The sequence below is a fragment of the Melospiza georgiana genome, chromosome 5 (genome assembly GCF_028018845.1).
Source record: "Melospiza georgiana isolate bMelGeo1 chromosome 5, bMelGeo1.pri, whole genome shotgun sequence".
NCBI lineage: Eukaryota > Metazoa > Chordata > Aves > Passeriformes > Passerellidae > Melospiza > Melospiza georgiana.
This window is the reverse complement of record NC_080434.1, coordinates 11,558,949-11,577,636: the sequence shown is the minus strand read 5'-3', so window position 1 is coordinate 11,577,636 and position 18,688 is coordinate 11,558,949. Positions and strand designations below refer to the sequence as shown.

The following is an 18,688-nucleotide window of genomic DNA, read 5'->3' as shown; positions in this document are numbered from 1 at the left end:
CTCATGGAGCGGGGGCAACGCCTACAATGAAAACTTCAATGATTGCAACTGGAGTTACTTTTGTAATTGCTGGGATAACTATCATGCACTGTATAATTGCTTGTGTCATTCTCCTGCTGTTTCTATATTTTCTCTGACCTTTCTATAAACACAACACCCCCATGGGAGACTCTGAAATGAGAAAAACGGTCCCAGGAAGACACTGTTTGAGCCACAGGGAGATGTAAGAGACTTAAAGACCACAACTGCCTCAAATATTGTCAAGACTACAGCAGAGTGAGCTTGAGATAAGACCAGAGGACAGGAATTTGCAACAGGAAGGTGCCTATTCCAGACCTAGAGGAGCTCAAGTTTGGTTATCCCACCCTGGCTAATGCATCTGGACAAAAATTCCCACTATGGCAAACTGTGGGAGGAGAAACAGCTGCTTATAGACATGCCACCCTCAGTTATGGGAACATCTGTGGACACCCATGGAAACCCAGAAACTGGCCTGCATAATAGTGGAGGGGCACCTCCAGAAGACTCTGGGACCCCACTACCGAGAAGACCAGGGTGAAGGAGGCCCAATGGGATGCCTCTGGATCCACAGTGTGGTGATAGTTTTCTTCTTGATCTCTTCTTGATCTCTTTCTCCTTCATTTCTCCCCCCCTCCTCCACCTCCACCCCCGCTCTTTCCTATTTCTTTCTATCTCTTTACCTCACATTTACTGTTAAATAAAATCCATATTACTGATTTTGGCATATGGTCTCATTTGTATCTTAAGTCAGGCAGAGGCATCTCTCAACAATTGAATCCTAACAAGTGGAGTGGAAAAGAACAAAACAAAACTGGTATTCAACTCATGAATACAAAAGAAAATGTAATAATGCATCCTACTTAAAAGAAAAACTGTGTAACAGATAAAGGGCAATTCAATATAGATAAAAATAGAAACATGCTGACTTTGATGAGTCACTGTTAATCAAATCCAACCACCTCATCAGAAAAATGAGTAGGAAATATCTGAAAGTTGTAGTGTGTTTAAGAGGCGGCAAAAACATAATTTACAAGGAACCACCTGCAACTAGGCTTTTAAAATGAACCTCAAATACAATGAAATTATACATATATAACTTCATATATATATTGTGGTTGTAACACACAATGCCACACAGAAGATCACACACACTAAAGTTGCCGCATTGCCATTTAGTTATTAAAGCTCACAATAAACTTATCAGGATCCAGATTTTGTACTGAACAAGACTGCCAGCTTTTTGCCAATGGCATTGTGTTTGTTCATTGTTGGAATATAAGTTACTATCGTCCAAAAAGGATGAGGTTAGGAGCATCACCTCTGAAGGGAAGTAGGTTCTGGGGCTCCCTTCATGTCATAGGACCACTACACTTTCCCTCACACAAGCAGTAAGATGGCCCATGGCAACACTGCAGGGAGGAGGAAAACCTCCTCAGGAATAAAACACGAGCGTGCAGAACTTGCTGCAGCAAATCAGAAAGTCAGTGCAATGCAAGCAGAAATTCCCTCTCTTAGGATATTTGATATTAAAGAAATGTACGTGAACTTTGAACGTCTTTTGTCAAGGTTTAGGAATGGTGTTCCCTAATGTAATGTTCCTACTGAAACTTGCCAAACCATGTGGAGTTCAATCACACCCCATCCCCATGTGGCAGGCTGGAGAGGACAACTGGAGGAACAAGAGGGAAAGATCATGGGCTGAGAACAATTGACTGGAAATAGCAATGAAACAAAACAAACATTACCAGCAACAATACTAATGGCAGATTATACAAGAGGAAAAGAAGTGAACGATTCATACGTGATTGCTCACCTGCCTCCACAGAACCCCCAAAACACCTGACTGCTCCCTCTGCCATGCTACTCCATGTGGAAGGGAGCCCTTCCCCCATTCCCAAAAAGTGATGTGAGGTGGTAGAATACTGCCTGGGTCCTAGACATGTGCCCTCCTGGCTACTGCAAAAATTTAACCTGCCTAGCCAGAACAGGTTAAACTGAACAGGTTAAACTGAATAGGACACTATGCAGTTTAGACAATTAATTTTTCCTCTCTTTAAATTTAAGTCCTCTAATTTATTTCTTAACTTTAAAAAAATAATTTTACTTTTAAGTGTTGTTTTATGTGATTTAAGGAAAAGATTGAAGGATATTTTCCTGACATTTATGGTTCACCTGGGATTCTGTCAGAAGTACAAACACACATGCATACACACACACACACGTTTTTCTCAGACATTCATATTTCTAACGCTGTATTAGAGTCATAACTGTGCTCTATTAAGAACAATTCAACAGTGTAAAAAGAGAAGCTTGTATGTAGGTCCATATTATCCCATGGGAGAAAACAATGTGGAAAGGAATAATTCATGAGGTTCTCCTGAGATTTTTCTTAAGAATAATAAAAGGGGGAACACAGAATGAAAAGCTGGAAGGAAAAGAAGAGGTCAAACGTCTAGAGTCCTTTCTAGGAAAGGTGCTTTATGTTTGAAGGATCGGGAAACCTTTCTGTCATTCAGTTTCTGATTAGAACTCTACAGAAAGGAAGCCATTGTGTTCTTTAGAGAATGTTGGTTTTTATTGGTATTCTCCATTACAGTCTTTTGGGTTTTCTTGGTGGGTGAAGGGCAAAGATGTCAAGAAGAAAATGCCGACTGCCACCAAAAAAGGGTCAACTTTTATGCATAAATTAATTTTAACAAGATAAACAAATCAGAAGTTTTGAGGAAAAACTAACCTATACCTAACTTCAAAAACCTCAAAATTGAAACATTAGATGCTTTCCATGAAGGCACCCTAAAGAGAGAGATTATGACCTTTTACCAAAAGGAAAAAGCTGAACTACACTGTTTTGAAAAATTACTGTTTAACTTTGCATGTGGACAAACCATCCCAGTAGATCTTCAATAAATTATAAAAAAAGGCCAAGATCTTATAAGAAAAGTAAGATTGCTCATGTATAGGAAAGAACCTGAAGGCAAAGCTGGAATAAAGTATCAGAAAAACAATAAAGTAAATTAAGTTACAAAAACTTCAAACAAGTGAATGCATTAAGACTAAAAAAGTAATATGCATTGCATTTGGGAAATACATCTGCTATTTTTCATACGTGGGAATTATTATCTCTAATGAATAGTAGGTTAGATAAAAACAAGAGGAAAGTGGAAAGGCAAATATTAAATTTAAGATGCAAGATAACAGGGAGCAAAAAAAAATTCTTTCTATATGTGTACTGAAAGATCATCAAAATGCCCTGTGATATCAGTTCTGTAGTGAGTCACAGCACAATTATATTAAGTAAAATTTGCAGAGGCATATAATTTTTCATAATTTCACTCAGATGGGTGCTAATTATCCCTGCCTCCCATCAGTTTCAGTAAGAGAAGGATTAGTAGCAAGATGCAGTACTTCTACAAAAAGTAGTTATAAGTACCACAAGAAGAGATGAGAAGAGCTAAGGACTTTTAAAATTATCAACTGGATATTATCAATAATGTCATTAGCATATTCTTCATAGAACATTTTTAAATATACTATTTAAATACAAATTTCTATGATCATCCTTTGAAAGTCAAATGGTATTTCATAATATTTCTTTAAAACTTATTAGAATATACAAGACATTAGACATTATCAAGACTCATTTTTAGCCACTCCACAGTTACAGCTTTAGAGATGTATCTTGTACACTTTCAGTAGAGGAGTGGAATATTTCAACTATATATAAAAATTGAACTATCAATTTCAGTTTAGACCTGGATTCCTTTCCTCCTTGTTGCATTTTTCCATTTGACAAAATACTAGGACATTATATTGTTCTGAGTTTGTCCCTCCTCAAAGCAAATAGCTTAATTCATACTGAGGACTGGATAGTGCAAAACTTTAATTTCTAAGTATGAGCACTCGCTATGATTTACAAAATCACATTGTCACTACTGCTTAGCCTGGTTCCCTATATATGTGGTGACTTCTAGTTATCTTGATCTGTGATCCATTTTACTGAAAAAACCCCAAAACCCTAGCTATCTATCTTCCCAGGTCAGTGTTTGCCTTGCCATTTTCAGAAAATGTACTGCTCTTTACAAAACATTATTAGTCTTGAGATGCTCAGATGTAGTTCTTGTATAACTGAGTAAATTAAGAATTCCCAGAGTTAGGCAAACATCATTATAGTTTATAATACAGCTACAGTAAAACTTAAAGTACACTCCTTCTGGGGACATCTGATATTATACAAGCAGTAAAGAATCTAGAAATAAAGAGACATATCAAATCTATGAAAACAGTGAAAAGTAAAATAAATTTTGAAGAAAACAAGGTCTGGGTACAAATCTAACTCAATGTCTTTCTCTCCATTCTTTTGTTGTTTCTTCTTTTAATCCAGGCACCATTAACTTTTTCTTCCTCCCTATTTTACTTTATCTGGAAAGAGAGATTATTATCCCACATATACATATATTTGAGCTATATTAATTTTAGTGCCTCACTCAGGATATTGAATCTGACCTTCTCTTTCTGTATTTGAATCGTAACTAATCTGTTAAGGGACTAAACTAAACCTTAATTTTTGCTTATGAACAATGAGGTTCCTGCAGATCCACCTCTCAGATTTGTCCAGGTCCCTCTGGGGGGGCATCCCAGCTTTCAGATATGTCAAATGCACCTCTCAGTTCATGTCACCTGTAAACTTGCTGAGGGACACCTCAGTCCCACTGCCTGTGTCATTGACAGGGATGTTGAAGAGCACTAGGCCAAAGACAGACCCTGAGGGACACCTCTTGTCATTGGCCTCCACTTAGACACAATGACAGAGACGTTGACCACAACCTTTGGCTCGCTCCATCCATCCATCCATCCATCCATCCATCCATCCATCCATCCATCCATCCATCCATCCATCCATCCATCCCGATGCTGCATGGAACTGCATAGAAGGCTTTGTAGAAGTCTAGATAGGTGACATCTGTTGGCCCTGCATTGTCAACCATTGCCACCACTGGATCATAGAAAGTCACCGGACTGGTCAAGCAATTGTCCAGAAGTCCTTCAAGATAAACCTGCTGCAATGTAGATGTTTTGGATATCTGCTTCACAAAGCCCTACCTTCTGCTCTTCCAGTTTTAGACTTACTTCTGCTGTTCCTTGCTCTTTTTTGTTCTCTAATATCTCTCTCTCTCCCTGTTTTTTATGTCCTTTTTTGAATGTTCTTTCAGAGATGCCATGGGTGTGCCCTGCCGATGGTCCCTTGGGAATGGCTGCACACAGCATGAGACATCCCTGGTCCTTTACCCTAAGAGGCCACACCTGTGGCCCCTGCTGCCAATCCCTGGGCACCTGCACCCAGCACAAGAACTTTCTCTGCTTGTTTTTTGGTTTTTTTGGGTTTTTTTGCTGTTTATTTCTTGGTTTTGTTTTTTTGTTTTGGTTTTTTTTTGGCTTTTTTCATACTCAAAAATGTATGTATCCAGCTTAGAAATCACTTGCTCTTTTCATGTCTGCAAAAAAGCCAACTGAACCTTTCAGTCTTAAGCTGAGCTGTTAGCTTCATCATTTCCATTCATCGTTTCCCTTTTATTTCTGTCTACAGATGCATCTTCCTTTTTTCTGTCAACAGCTCATGCCAGCTATTACACTTAGAATTGATTAGTAAGAACTCCAAATAATGATTTTGAACATCAGGAATATTTACAGAAAGGTAACAAATATTGCAGACAGATCTTGTGGACATGGACAAGATACTTTTCAATATAAGTCATGTGATTAATATCAAACTAACAAAAGCAATTATATTTAACAGAGAACTTTTCAGATTATCTTGGGTTTATCTTAAGCCTCTCAAGGGACTTAAAACCATCACTCAAGCAAGATGAGCTTTTGAGCTTTGAAATTGTCCATTATTTTACAAAGCACCACACTGAGAAGCTCAGTTTACCATCAGAACTAACAAAACCAGACATAAAAGAGAGATGATGTGTGGGAACAATTTTCACCTTAAAAATAAAACATTCATAAAAAAAAAGAAATAAAAATAGACAAACTAGGTATTTCATTGCAGCAATATTCCACACACATAACAGTTCAGGTGATTTCTGACTGACTTGGGCTAGACAGACAGCACAAATCCCAAAGTAACAATTTGTCCACATTTTGAACTTTGCTAATACAAAATGGCCAAAACAAAGAAAGCATACCCAGAAGCATATAAAATACAGATGAAAGCTTATTTTTATTCTTGAAAGAAGATGTAATTCTAATACTAGTTTTTTATTTTCCTCTGTGTTTTTACGTCATAGCAATGTTAGGTGGCAAACACTTGCCTTCCTGAAACAAAAAGATTTACAAATTATACTAATATTCTGTTTTTCATTCTTTGAAAGGCACCATATAGGCTGCTGAATATTTGGAGGAATGAGCATGACAACTAATTTTATAATGAAATACTTATTTGGTGAAAAATAGATTTCTATTGAACTAATATAAAAGAAAACTATTATTATGATCTGTTTGTACACGAAAATGTTCATGTCACAGATTTCTCTTTTCTTCGAAATATGGGAAGACTGTACAATCCTGAATGCAAAATGCTGACTGTATTTTGGGCTGCAATTTAGCCCTCATGTTCTTTTATTGCTATATTTATTTTTTAAATTATTGCTCTGTGAAACATATTTTCTCTATATTTAACAGGGGTTCAAACACACAGCAAATAAAATCAGGCAGAGTTTGTCGCATATCATTTCCATTTCTTTTCTTTGAAACATCAGGAGCATGTAGCTTGTTCTGCATCAGTTCTCTATTATTAATGACAGGTTTTGATAAAAAGCTGTTAAATAGAACTTCCTGTTACTTACACTGATATCTTCCAAATCTAAGCTGTTCAGAATGACATTGTTCCTCTTCCAGATGATGGGAGGTCTCAGGGTTCCCTGGACGGCACAACTAAGGACAGCACTCTGTCCCACTGTTGCTGCAGTGGTGCTTACTTTTTGATCTTCAGGCAGATTCAGCTGAACTACATCTGCAAAAAAATGTATTGTTTGTAAGATCAATGAGCAGGCAGTTTCATGAGCTTAATTAGCATGAACTTTTTTGTACACCGGTAATTTAAGAACTTTAACTGAAACAAAAGTAAAAAGAGCTTCCAAAAGCCCCAGTAAGTTCAGCGTATTTCAAATAAAGGTCAGCGTGACATTTCAATTAAATTGACTGACAAGTATCAGCCTGTAAGGAGCAGCATTTAACATGAAAGTGAATTCTAGAGGCAGGACTCTAATACACGACTGCATATCCAAAGTCAGACACTGGAAGTTATCTGACAGTTAAGACAGGCACAGTGGACTAGGCAGAACATTTATTCTTTATTTTCAGACTAACTACCTATTCCTCATTAATCAATGCTTAAAAAAGTCTTAAAAAAATTTAGATATACATGATAGGAGTCCCTGAAACTTTCTCTGTTCATCTACTACTAAGGAGTTCCAATTTTAACAGAAGACCATTTCACTTCTGTGTCCCAGAACTCATTTGGAGACTTGAATAAAAAAGGAGTGATACACATCAAAGTGATGAAACACTGCATACTCTTCCCTCTTGTGTAATTGCCTTGTTACAGGCTGATCAGCTGAGAGTTAGCTTTTCACCTGTGGTGAACCTGACTAAACATAACCTACTAAAATTTTATATTTGAAAGGATTTTGTCCTATTAGACAAAAGAACTACATAAGAACTGAACATTATCCAAATAATTTTTTTTCCATTCAGCTGCTAAATCATTAAAAATCTCTGGTTTTTATCTTTCATTCTTCAAGTAAACTACAAAAGACATAATGAATCTGTTCTCTTTTAATGATGAAAACACTTTCATATAAGAGACATTAATTCATTACAAGAAAGAAGGAACTTGTAAGGAAGCTAAGATCTTCTATAGGCTCATTTCAGCCTCATACAACCAATACTTTATAAATAACACTTCTCCCCACCCTCCTTCCAACCCCCCTCTACTAGTGCAAGCATTAGAAAAGCATGAAAGCAAGTACAGCTCTTCAATAATTACAGTAAATTCCTTAAAAATGTGATTAAAAATAATTTTATACTTAGTTCTAAAGAGAGGCCCCTTGATTCTTTCCTCTTTCAGAAGGAATGTGCTCTGTGACACAAAACATGAGTGATAGTGCCCACCAGACATGCCCAAATGAGACTGACCTTTTTTAACCAGATGCATACCTGACACAATGCCTTACACTAAGGAAAATGAAACGTACCAATTAAATTCAATTGATTATTCTGCATCCTCAGAAGCACTTCATGTTCTGTGTTACAAGAAATGGCTCTTCAGCGACACTCTTTCAGATAGCAAGACAGATGTGTGGCTACTGAATGATTCAGAACTTCTCAAAAGTGAAGTAAGTATTCTGATATTTCATTTACAAATTTAAGTTATCTGTATATTTCAAATTCACTATTCAATCTAGGAAAGGCATGAAGGAGGGATCATGAAATCAGCTGGTGTTATAAGGCCATCTATGAAAACTGTCAGCCTTCACATGATGAACTGACACAGACAACTTACATTCTACAAGATTTTAGTCTTTTTTTTCAATCAATTTCAGTATTACTATGGATTCCTACATAAACGAGGCCAGTCACTGTTACAGATGATTATAATTTTTAATTAGAGGATGACACTAGAAAACAGAGTATCTGTCAAATATAAAGCTTACCATTTCCTACATAAGCAAATATGATTTTCTGAAATCAAAACTGAGAGGCTATCATTTTACTGACACCAAGGGTTCAAACCTTTTTTTTAAACTATCTTTGTTTTAACAATAATGACAGCCTTATAATAAATAATAATTAAGATAATGATGATAATGACAACAAAACAATAATAATAACATAGGATGACAGCACTAATTTTGCCAGAGAAAACTCCCAAAGAATTTTTAAAAAATTCTCAGTCTTCAATATAATATATTGATATGCCACTTGCAATTTTTATCTCATGATTATGGTAACAAAAGGCCCAAATGCAGAATTTAAAAAATGAAGAAACAGTTGTACTACCTGGAAATATTCAATGCACTGATGTTATCTATTTTTGAAAAGTTATGAAAAAACCCCTAGTTTAATAAATGTGCTAGAATCACTGCTTTCCTGTAAAATTGTGAACATTTATGTAAAAAACCTTAATTAAACTATACAATTATGTATATTCATATTATTATTTAACAGGAAAAAAGGCATAAAAATTACATTATAGCTTTTCTTATTTTCTTGAGAGAAAACTATTGCACATATTTTCTCCTTATTGGAGGGGAAAAAAAAGTTACTGCCCAACCCAAAAAGCCCCAGGCTTGGGAGCAGCACCTGCAGCAGAATCTTTGGCAGGTAAGTCCCCGAAAATTGCTGTCCATTAACTGTCTGCAACGACAGTGAAAGAGGCAAACACTGCTGGGGGTGGCAGGGGTTTGGTGTGTGCAAAAAACTGTCAGGTGCACTGGACAGCACTTATCTCAGAGATCAGGCACCGTGACATTCCTTTGGATATATAAAACATCGGCCCAGGAATTAAATGATGCACTTATCATCTTTTCTCCTTGAAAGAAATAAATATGGTTCTGAGAGCAAATGCTTTTTGGACAGGTACTGAGGTTGTGTCATTAAGAGATATTCCTGACTAGAATGACTTCTAGCTTTCCCTCCATGTGGCCTTTGTAGATCAACAATAAATGTTTGAAGTTTAGTCACACACGTTTTGCTTGTTTAACGTTAAATGAAAAAGCAGAGCAAAGGTTTAGAAAAATTGGAAGTGAAATTAATTCTGTTTACTCACGCCACCACCACACAAAAAAGTAAATATGGGCACTGTTGGTTACAGAGCAGTAATATTATAAGTAGCCAGTAGAGACTATGTTTTATAGCTTGCTATTTTTAGAAACATGGATCCTCTGCTATGGTGTACCATATTAATGAGTTTGTTTGTAACTCCTCCAGACGCAATATCAATCTGACACGCATCCCTGGTTCTTAATTATAAAAGTTACTGGATACATTCTTTCAGATAAAGGGAAGAAATGCAAACAAAAAACTCAAATCAAAACAACTCAAACATTTAAATAAAAGCTAGAAGTATAGTTAGGAGACAAAACCAACAGACCTGTCTGAAAATATCTGGTTGGAAATAAAACAAAGCTATTATAAGATAAGACAAAAGAAGTGAAAGCAGAATAAATATTAACTATTGGGAAGACATTTTAGAACTTTTACACTGACCAGGGAAAAGGAAAACTTACTGAAAAGGCTCAAAAATATCAAAGATTTTAAACAACAAAGGAAAATCAAAACCAACCAACTAACCAACAAACTTAAACAAGTAAACCAAATCAAAAGCAATAATTTAAATATGAGACATTCCTACACTGGCTGAGAGATGGTTGAAAGGATTTGTTAAGTTCTCTGGCTGCTGAAGCCATTCTGCAAACTCCCCTATCCCTCATTCTGCTTTATGGTCCTGAGCCAAGTCCTTCTGGCTCCTCCCACTTTGTTTTTGTTACTCAGGTTATCACTGTATTTGATCCAGCTTGAATTTATTCTTTAAACCACATGAAAGAAAACTTTATACAATATTTAGGATTTATGGAGTGGAATTTATCAACAAATCCATATTTTTTCCTGAAAGACTTTGGTCAATACATCTGTACAATGCAATCGCCATTTTCACACAGATCTCATCTGGTTCCTCACAGTTGCCCGGTAAATGACAGGTCCACATAACTTTGTTCTACTCTGTTCTTTCCAATAAATTGCTTCTCAGTTTAAAGTATAATTTCTTACTCTTAACCAAGTATAAGAACTTGTATTTTGTAACATTAATTTTCATATCACTTTTACTGTGCCAGGCTTTGAGGTTAACCAATGCCAATCTTTAAAAAAGTTTGCTTCCCAGGTGATCTTTGGAGAGCTTCAATAATAACTCTTTCTCAAACTGGTATTTTCCTGTTTCATTGAACCTGTATCATCTCCCCTTCATCCAGGTCCTTATCCATCTTACCACTACTAACTCCTATGATTTTATCTGACTAAACAGAATCTAATATACAAACATCCCAAGTGCTTTTCTGAAAATTATGAAAACACGTTTTTTTCTCATTGCTTCTCCTTATCTAGAATCTATGCTATAAACCTACTTTTATCTGTCCTTTGGTTAAAATTAGATGAAATTGTAAATATTTTTTCTATTATAATTTTCTAAGTACTTTTTATTATAAATAGATTTGTGATATCTTTCAAAAATATCTTCAGAACTTACTGAAATCAGATGCAAAATGACATCACTTCAACTGAATCAAGAAATACTGCAAATGACGATCAGTTAGATTAGAATGTAAGTGCTTGAATTTTCTCAGTCCAACCAAAATGTAGTCATTAAACTGAGAAAGGCAGGAAAAAGGAGTTTTCAAAGATGGCATGTTGAAAAAAATATTCCAAGAGCAATATAGATAAACAAATAATGGAACTTTAAGCATTGTTGTTCTCAAGAGTCATACATCTTGGGTTGTCATTCTTAGTATGAGTTAAGTTTTATCAATATTCTTGCAAGTTAACAGATAAAATTATATCATTGCACTTTTAAAACAGAATGTGGCAGTAGGCTCTGTTAGGGAAAAAAAGAGACAGTGGCAGCTGTACGGAGCCAACAATTCTCTTTTCTAAATCCTAAGTACATTGGGTTGATGTGCACTACATGGAACATGTTATTTTGAAGGGAAATTTTGATGGTCTAAATTCAGTACTCTTAGGGAAAGAATTGTTATACTTGGATTTGAGTTTTCTGAATAAGTTAAAGAATAAATAGTAAAAGCATGGCTCTTTCAGCTCTTTCCCCATACATGAAAAAAATCCAATCTCCAACACCTTTGATGGCCCAAATGGCCTGTGGGGAACTGTAAACAATCATAAAAACCATTTGTGGTCTTAGAATACCAAGTCAGGCTACTAGGAAGAGAAACACTGAAGTATATGAATTTATTGAGGCTAGATAGTTCCTTACTGTCTCTTAGGATGAGTAGAGAAAAAACACAATATCACTCTGGAAAAAAGGTTTTAAAAGCTAAAAACTACGAGGTTAGATTTGTAGTCTCTGTATCACTTTATAATTTATTATGTTGTTAAAGGGAGGAAGGGAGGAAGTTCTTACTCAACTGTAGACTGCCTTTGTTAATTTAATACCATTAACAAATGTGCAATTTGAACCTTCTCATTTGTTTCCTTAAGTTCTGTGTATTTATTCAAAGCAGCCACAATATCCTTCCAAGTCTAAACTAATGAACATTATGCCAAATGGTCCCAGTATTTCAAATTAAGACCACGTCACGCCTGTATTTATTTTGTTTGCCTATTTCAAACCTAATTTAAAATAAAACCACTTTTAAAAGCAAGCAAAAAGCCTTTTGTCTATGAACTACAGTAAGCTCTGTACTTAATGCATAACATTACTTAGTGGCTTGAATTAGGTGAAATGCAGCTAGGTAATGTGCCTTTTACTCTTCTGGCATTGATCCCACTTTCCTTAAAATGATGTAACAAAGGCGTTTTCATCAGTGTCATTTTGCTGTTCTTTTACAGCAATTTTAAAATCAGCACACATCACCATTAGCATGACTAATTTTGTCATTATCTGCTGTATATTCTGCTTTGAACTCGTTGTAAACATATTATTCACATATTTAGTAGAATGTTTCAGTATGAAAAGTATTGGTTCATGAGTGCCTGTTCTCGAAGATCTTATGCCAGTTAGTCTTTCTGTTCCTAAAATCCATTTAAAAACACACACACAAACATGCCAAAAAAACCCCCAAAACCCTAAAAACAAAACAACAACAAAGACCCTAAAAACAAACAAACAAACAAACAAAAGCATAAATAACTTTTTCATGACTCCTTAATGTTTTAGCTGCAGAGCTTGGATTGAAATTCAGGCAGTTGATGATACAAAAACTGAAAGATCTCAATGTTATAACTAGCATGTATTCGTCTTTTGTTGTCACTAACAAGAGACTTGAAAAACATTTTTGTGTTGAAATGGTAATATTGTAATAGCTGCTGCTTTTAGGAAGTCCTGTAGAAACCAATTCCATGAAAAAATTATCAGAAAACAGGAAAGGAAAGACAATATTTTCTCCATTTATTTATAGTACTAGCCAACAAAATTAATAGTCAGAGATTGGTACAGCATCCTAGGAAACATTTAATTTGTGGGAGAACTTAAAGATTCTCTGAAAGACAAATGTGAACCACAAGGTTTCTGTTTCCTCTCACAATAAGACAGTATATTTTATTCAAATATCTAGAAACATTGAGTGCTTCCTGCTTTAAAAGCATAAGGGATGAAGTAGAATGTATCAGCTGTCCCCTTGCTTCAGTGAATTTAGCATCAAACTCTTTTATTACTGAAACAGCTTTCATCTTCAATTTTTTAGGACCAAGAATGACTAGAGAAGCAAATATCTTTAAATAAAATTCTTAAAAATAGATTGAAATAAATTTGACAAATAAATCACAGATTATTATATTTATGAGAAGTTTATAGATGTGTGTACTCAGTGCTTACCATTGAAGCAAAGTCTGTTATTTAATGGTTCTTTGAAGAAGAAGAATGACTGTAGACTGTGACTTGAGGAAGTAGCTGAAAGACTTTTGGATTAATGGGCTGCAAGTTCATTTGTCAAGAGAGAAACACTGAAGTGATGACAAGGAGTTTTATCAACTCTGTCCCCTCCAGCAGAGAAAAATTCAGATCAATGATTAGAAATTCTTTGCAAAGCAACTAAAAGCAAACAAAACCCCAAAATAATCTTGCTCCATCATTTGTAGGCATGAATAGTATTTGCAGCTCTGTGTCCTCTGCATAGTAGGTAAAAGCGCAGAGAAAAGATAAGAGGGATCAAGGCATGGAGCAGTTTAAATAAATATTTTTAAAAATCAGAAAGGTTTGAATTTTTATTTTAAAAAATCTAATGATGCAGAGAGCTTTGCTAGAAGTCAGCAAAATCATGAATGACATGGAAATGCTAGAAAAGCATTTCTATGACAGCACAATGGCTTACTGTTTCTTTTAATACTGGAAAGTCATCAAAATAACTGAGAGGCCAGGTTCAAAATGAAGGACAGTAGCTTGAAGTGATATATCTGAAAAAAAAAATCTTTTCCAAAGGTTACTATAGATTCCAGAAGATTACATGTGCCAATCACACAAACACTTGGGAAAAATGATAATGATCTCATTTTTACACGTCTCTAAACATAAACTCAAGTAAACTCAATGTTGAAAAAGCATTGGACTGGCTGGACCTGGGACCAATACAGTTGGTTTTATAGTGTTAAGGCAAATTTCTTCATTCTACATGGAAATCACCCCAGAAATGGGATTTATAAGTTTTCTTCACAGAAAGAAATCTTTAAGTGTTAGTTCATTTAGTAAATTAAGTGAACATAATTGAAGGTAATTTAACATTTTTAATGAATCAAGTAAATCAACTGCAATGCAGCTGAATTAATAATCAGTGTGTATTATCTCTTGAAAATAATTTTACCCCCCTGATATTTTTAATTGATTTTAATAGTATTTCCTCTGAATATCTTTGCTCACACATTATGCATTTTAACTTTAAAAAAATATTAATAATGGAAATCATTATTAAAATCAGCAATTATCACCTTTTGGTAATTTCAAGTTCATGAGCTGATTAGGCTAAAACAAAATTTCCGAGCTCATTATACGTGCGTTTTAAATTTAATTCTTACTTTAATTTAAGTAATTTAATTTATGTCCGTTGACTCAAACTCCTCCTCAAGACCCTGTGTTTTACACATATGTGCACAAAATCCATATGTATTAGTTCTTGCCTTATATTCTTGTATCCATATTACAGGAATATTGAGCATGTTTTGAAAAGTATCACTATTGCAATTGTTAAGGATATTTACAACAGTGCGGATAAAGGGTCTACCCTAGAAACTATGTTGTTTTGAGAACCCTGTGAAGCTCAATTCAGTTGTTATGAGAACTTTGGAAGCCAAAGGGAAAAACCAGGCCAAGAAAGTCAACTCCTGATCTGTACAGCTTCAATGTCTTCCATTGCAAGGGAAATCAGCAATCCACTCCCATAATGTCGACAGCCTGTTTCTCACAGACTATTTATTAGGCATAAGCAAAACAATCCAAACTTTGCATATCCTGATTGACAATCTAGTTCTTTCTCCTCATGAAGAAAAAGGAATTCCAGCTTTTATGCATTTAAGTCTCTTGAAAGGAGAGTAAACGAAGTGGCAAATATTAAGTCTCTCTCCCTCCTGTCTCCACTATCATCTCAGTGGACTGAAACTGCCTGCCCAACCTTAACATATCCTCTCAGTATGTTCTGTAACTGATTTCATGCACCATTCAGTGAATCCTAAGGGAAATTTCAAAGTTATTGTGATGGGTTAAAATTCGATTTGATGCGTGCTGCTGGAATTGCTGATCTGAAAGTAGTCAGAAGTGGTATCCTAGGTTTATGCGTATATAAAACTGCAACTTTTATAGATTCAATATTCCAACTTAGACAACAACATATATCTAGCCTATAAAGTTGCTGCAAAAGTTAATTATAAATGATGCTTTAAAAAGAATCTCTGAGTAAATGAAGTAAAAAATTTTGGTTAACCCATTCCCATTTTTACACTTAGATCCCATTTCAAAGGCTACTCTTAAGATTAGCAAGATATAGTTAAAACACTTGTACATAAAAATATTTACAAAATAACAGAAACCACAACAGTCCAGAAAATATGATAAATTCTCTCAAATAAAATTATACATCACTGTTTAAGAAAATATGCCAAACTACAAATTCCAATCATACCTGTCCTGATATGTGATTTCACATTGACAGTGATGATCGTATCTGTGGACACACATGAATAATGACTGTGCATCCATAGCATTTCAACGTTTTCTAACACATTGTCTTAAACACAGTTGTTCTTGCAGCAATAGCTACTTTTAAAAAATGCATTTAAAAAAATGCTTTTTTTTTTTTTAATTTTAAGATGAGAGGAGAGAATGACCTGTGCAAAAATAAAGTAGAAACAAAAATCTAGTGGATCATAGAGTAGTATTAGCATGTGTACTTCAAATGAGTTATATTAGAACTTAAAAAACCTCACGGACTTGCAACAAATTTTCTCATTTAGTGTCCAACACTTAACACTTTACACTTATATCCCTTATAAATTCAACAGAGAATTTGTGTCTTTATTCAGAATATGGAGAATGACTCTCCACAACAACACTGACATTGTCACTAAAAAATACTGCCTGTGTTTGAGTTTCAGATATTTTCTTTTAAAATAGAAAAATAATTCTTGCTATGCTATGGTATTTTTAATAACAACCATTGCAATATTGGACTGTGTCAGTCTGAAAAAAGTAATAGCAGAAAGCATATCAGGTATTGATGCAACATGGATGAGATGTTAAATTTAGTCTCAGCACTTTTTGGGGCATATCAGTGCTTAATTTTCTGAAGTCAGTATTTTTAGGTGCATAAAGCTGAACTTCAAATCTTCCAAAATTGCTGTGCTGAGTCTTTGCAACAGTAATGGGAAAGGTATTTAAGATGTTCAAAAGAGGAAAAGAAATGCAGAAGAGAGTGAGAAAAGGCATGTAGAAAAATATACTAATTGAAAAAATTTTGGAACTTAGGTTGAATAAATTTTTCCATTCCATAACTAACATGACATATTCTTTTTCTTTTTGAGAAGGAGCATTGCTCATTTTTTGCCAAATGTAATGCATCATTTCCAAAACACCTCTCCAGTTTTGCTGATAACATCACATCAACACCAATTTATGCACATGACCAAGTTTATGAAAAGCTTTAATTTGATACTTCTGCGCATGCTGTCAGCTTCTGTGCATTTCACCAACTCCTCTGGGACATATTTCTGTGCACTAGAAATTATCTACACCAAAAATGCGTATTTTAAAACATACTTTAACAATTTTTCTTCTGCATTTGCTGAATATAGTGACTGATCAGATGGAAAATACCAAAAAAACAAATATGATGACTTTCTAGTCACTATAAATGTATTCATTAACTTTAAACCCTATACTGGATATGCCATTGATCTTGCATTATGGTCATATATGTGATTGCACAGACATCAATGTCTTCAAATTATGATTATATTTAGTTAGAAAGGGAGAAAATGTTCAGGAAAAGGTCTTTTTTTTCTTTATTTTCTTACTTATGTCCCTTCAGTTAAATATCAGTGTGGTTTGGCTTGTTTCAAAAGAAATTACTCATGCCATTGCATTTATTCATTTGAGTTTTGGATAATTTATAAATTTAGTATCTTATGTTTCACTTTTGGAATGATGTAGACAGAAACAAGTACTACAAAGAGATCATTCTGCTGAAAAGAACACTGAATGTTCCTCTGATGTACCAGAATACGTAATGAGTGGTAACAAAAACTTGACAGAATAGTGAGAGGAAGAAATGCAAAGAGGACAGATCAAACTACAGATTTCCAAAATTGGGATGTACTTGCAGCTGTGAGCAGCCTAAGCAAGGCTTCTAAATAGCCCAACTAAAGTGGAATTCATCACAGTGGATGAAACTCTTAAAACCAGAATACTTCTCCCTATAGAAATATTTAAAAAATACTTATCATTTCATGTCATCTGTTCCATTCAAAAGTCAAAAAGATTCTTTTTCACTAATAGCTTCAAAAAGCATCGCTCTTCAGGTAAAAAAAGAAAGAACATATGAAAATGATACTTCACAGAAAGAAAACCAGGAGGTTGACAGCCAATGACCTCAGTGTTTATCTGCAAATCAATAACAACACCTGTTTGTATATGTACACAACCTCAAGAGATTGCTATATCTAAAATCAGTGTTTTGACAACTTTGCTGATTTACTTTCATTTAAAAACTGTTAATAAATCTTTGCTTCTTTTTCTAGCTGCTTTTCCAGCTATACAGAATGTCAGATGCATTTAGAATAGTCTCTGTTTTTTTCTTTCCCTCACCCCACCCCTTCATTTCTTCTCTTCTTTTTCTCATCTTTTATTTCTCCCCAGTCCTACTTCCCCTTTTGTTCTTCTAGTCCCTTCTTAAATACATTCAGATGTACTATTTATGCAATAGCTCTAGATACTGCAGCGAGCATCAGCGGGCTTTTGCCACATCTGGAACTGACTTGGCTTCACCATTGGGCGAGGGAGGGGAGGAGGGTTCACAGCTCTGCCTACCCTGTGGCTTGGCAGCACAACTTGGTGCGCTAACCATTCACTAGAGTTTGCAGGTATGCACCCTCACCACTTCCCTGCCTGAATTCTGGGAAAGAGGTGTCTGTTCCCAAGTGCAGATCTCCTCCTGATGTATGGAGGGAAGATGGGAGCTCCAGCGTTCTAGTCCAGTGGTTGTCCATGCTAGTCTGGACAACAGGGAGAACATGACAGTGAGCACTTTATTTTTCACCCAGAAATTAATCTGAGATTTTTTTTTCAGATTTAAATCTTAATCTAAGCAGTAATACACCTTTTAGAAGATACTACCAGAGAGTATAACTTGCTGTCAGAATAGAAGGAGTGCATACAATTAAATACAAGTAT

General features: G+C 35.1%; 1 protein-coding gene across 3 annotated transcripts in view; it reads right to left on the bottom strand.

Annotated features, from left to right (window-relative positions):
• Nucleotides 1–18,688, bottom strand: part of FSTL5 (follistatin like 5) — a 270,766-nt gene that overhangs the window by 79,487 nt on the left and 172,591 nt on the right. For all 3 annotated transcript variants that reach the window (XM_058024913.1, XM_058024911.1, XM_058024914.1), the window contains one exon: nt 6,870–7,036. In XM_058024913.1, the coding sequence (XP_057880896.1) occupies nt 6,870–7,036 (167 nt within the window). The remainder of the gene's footprint in view (nt 1–6,869; nt 7,037–18,688) is intronic.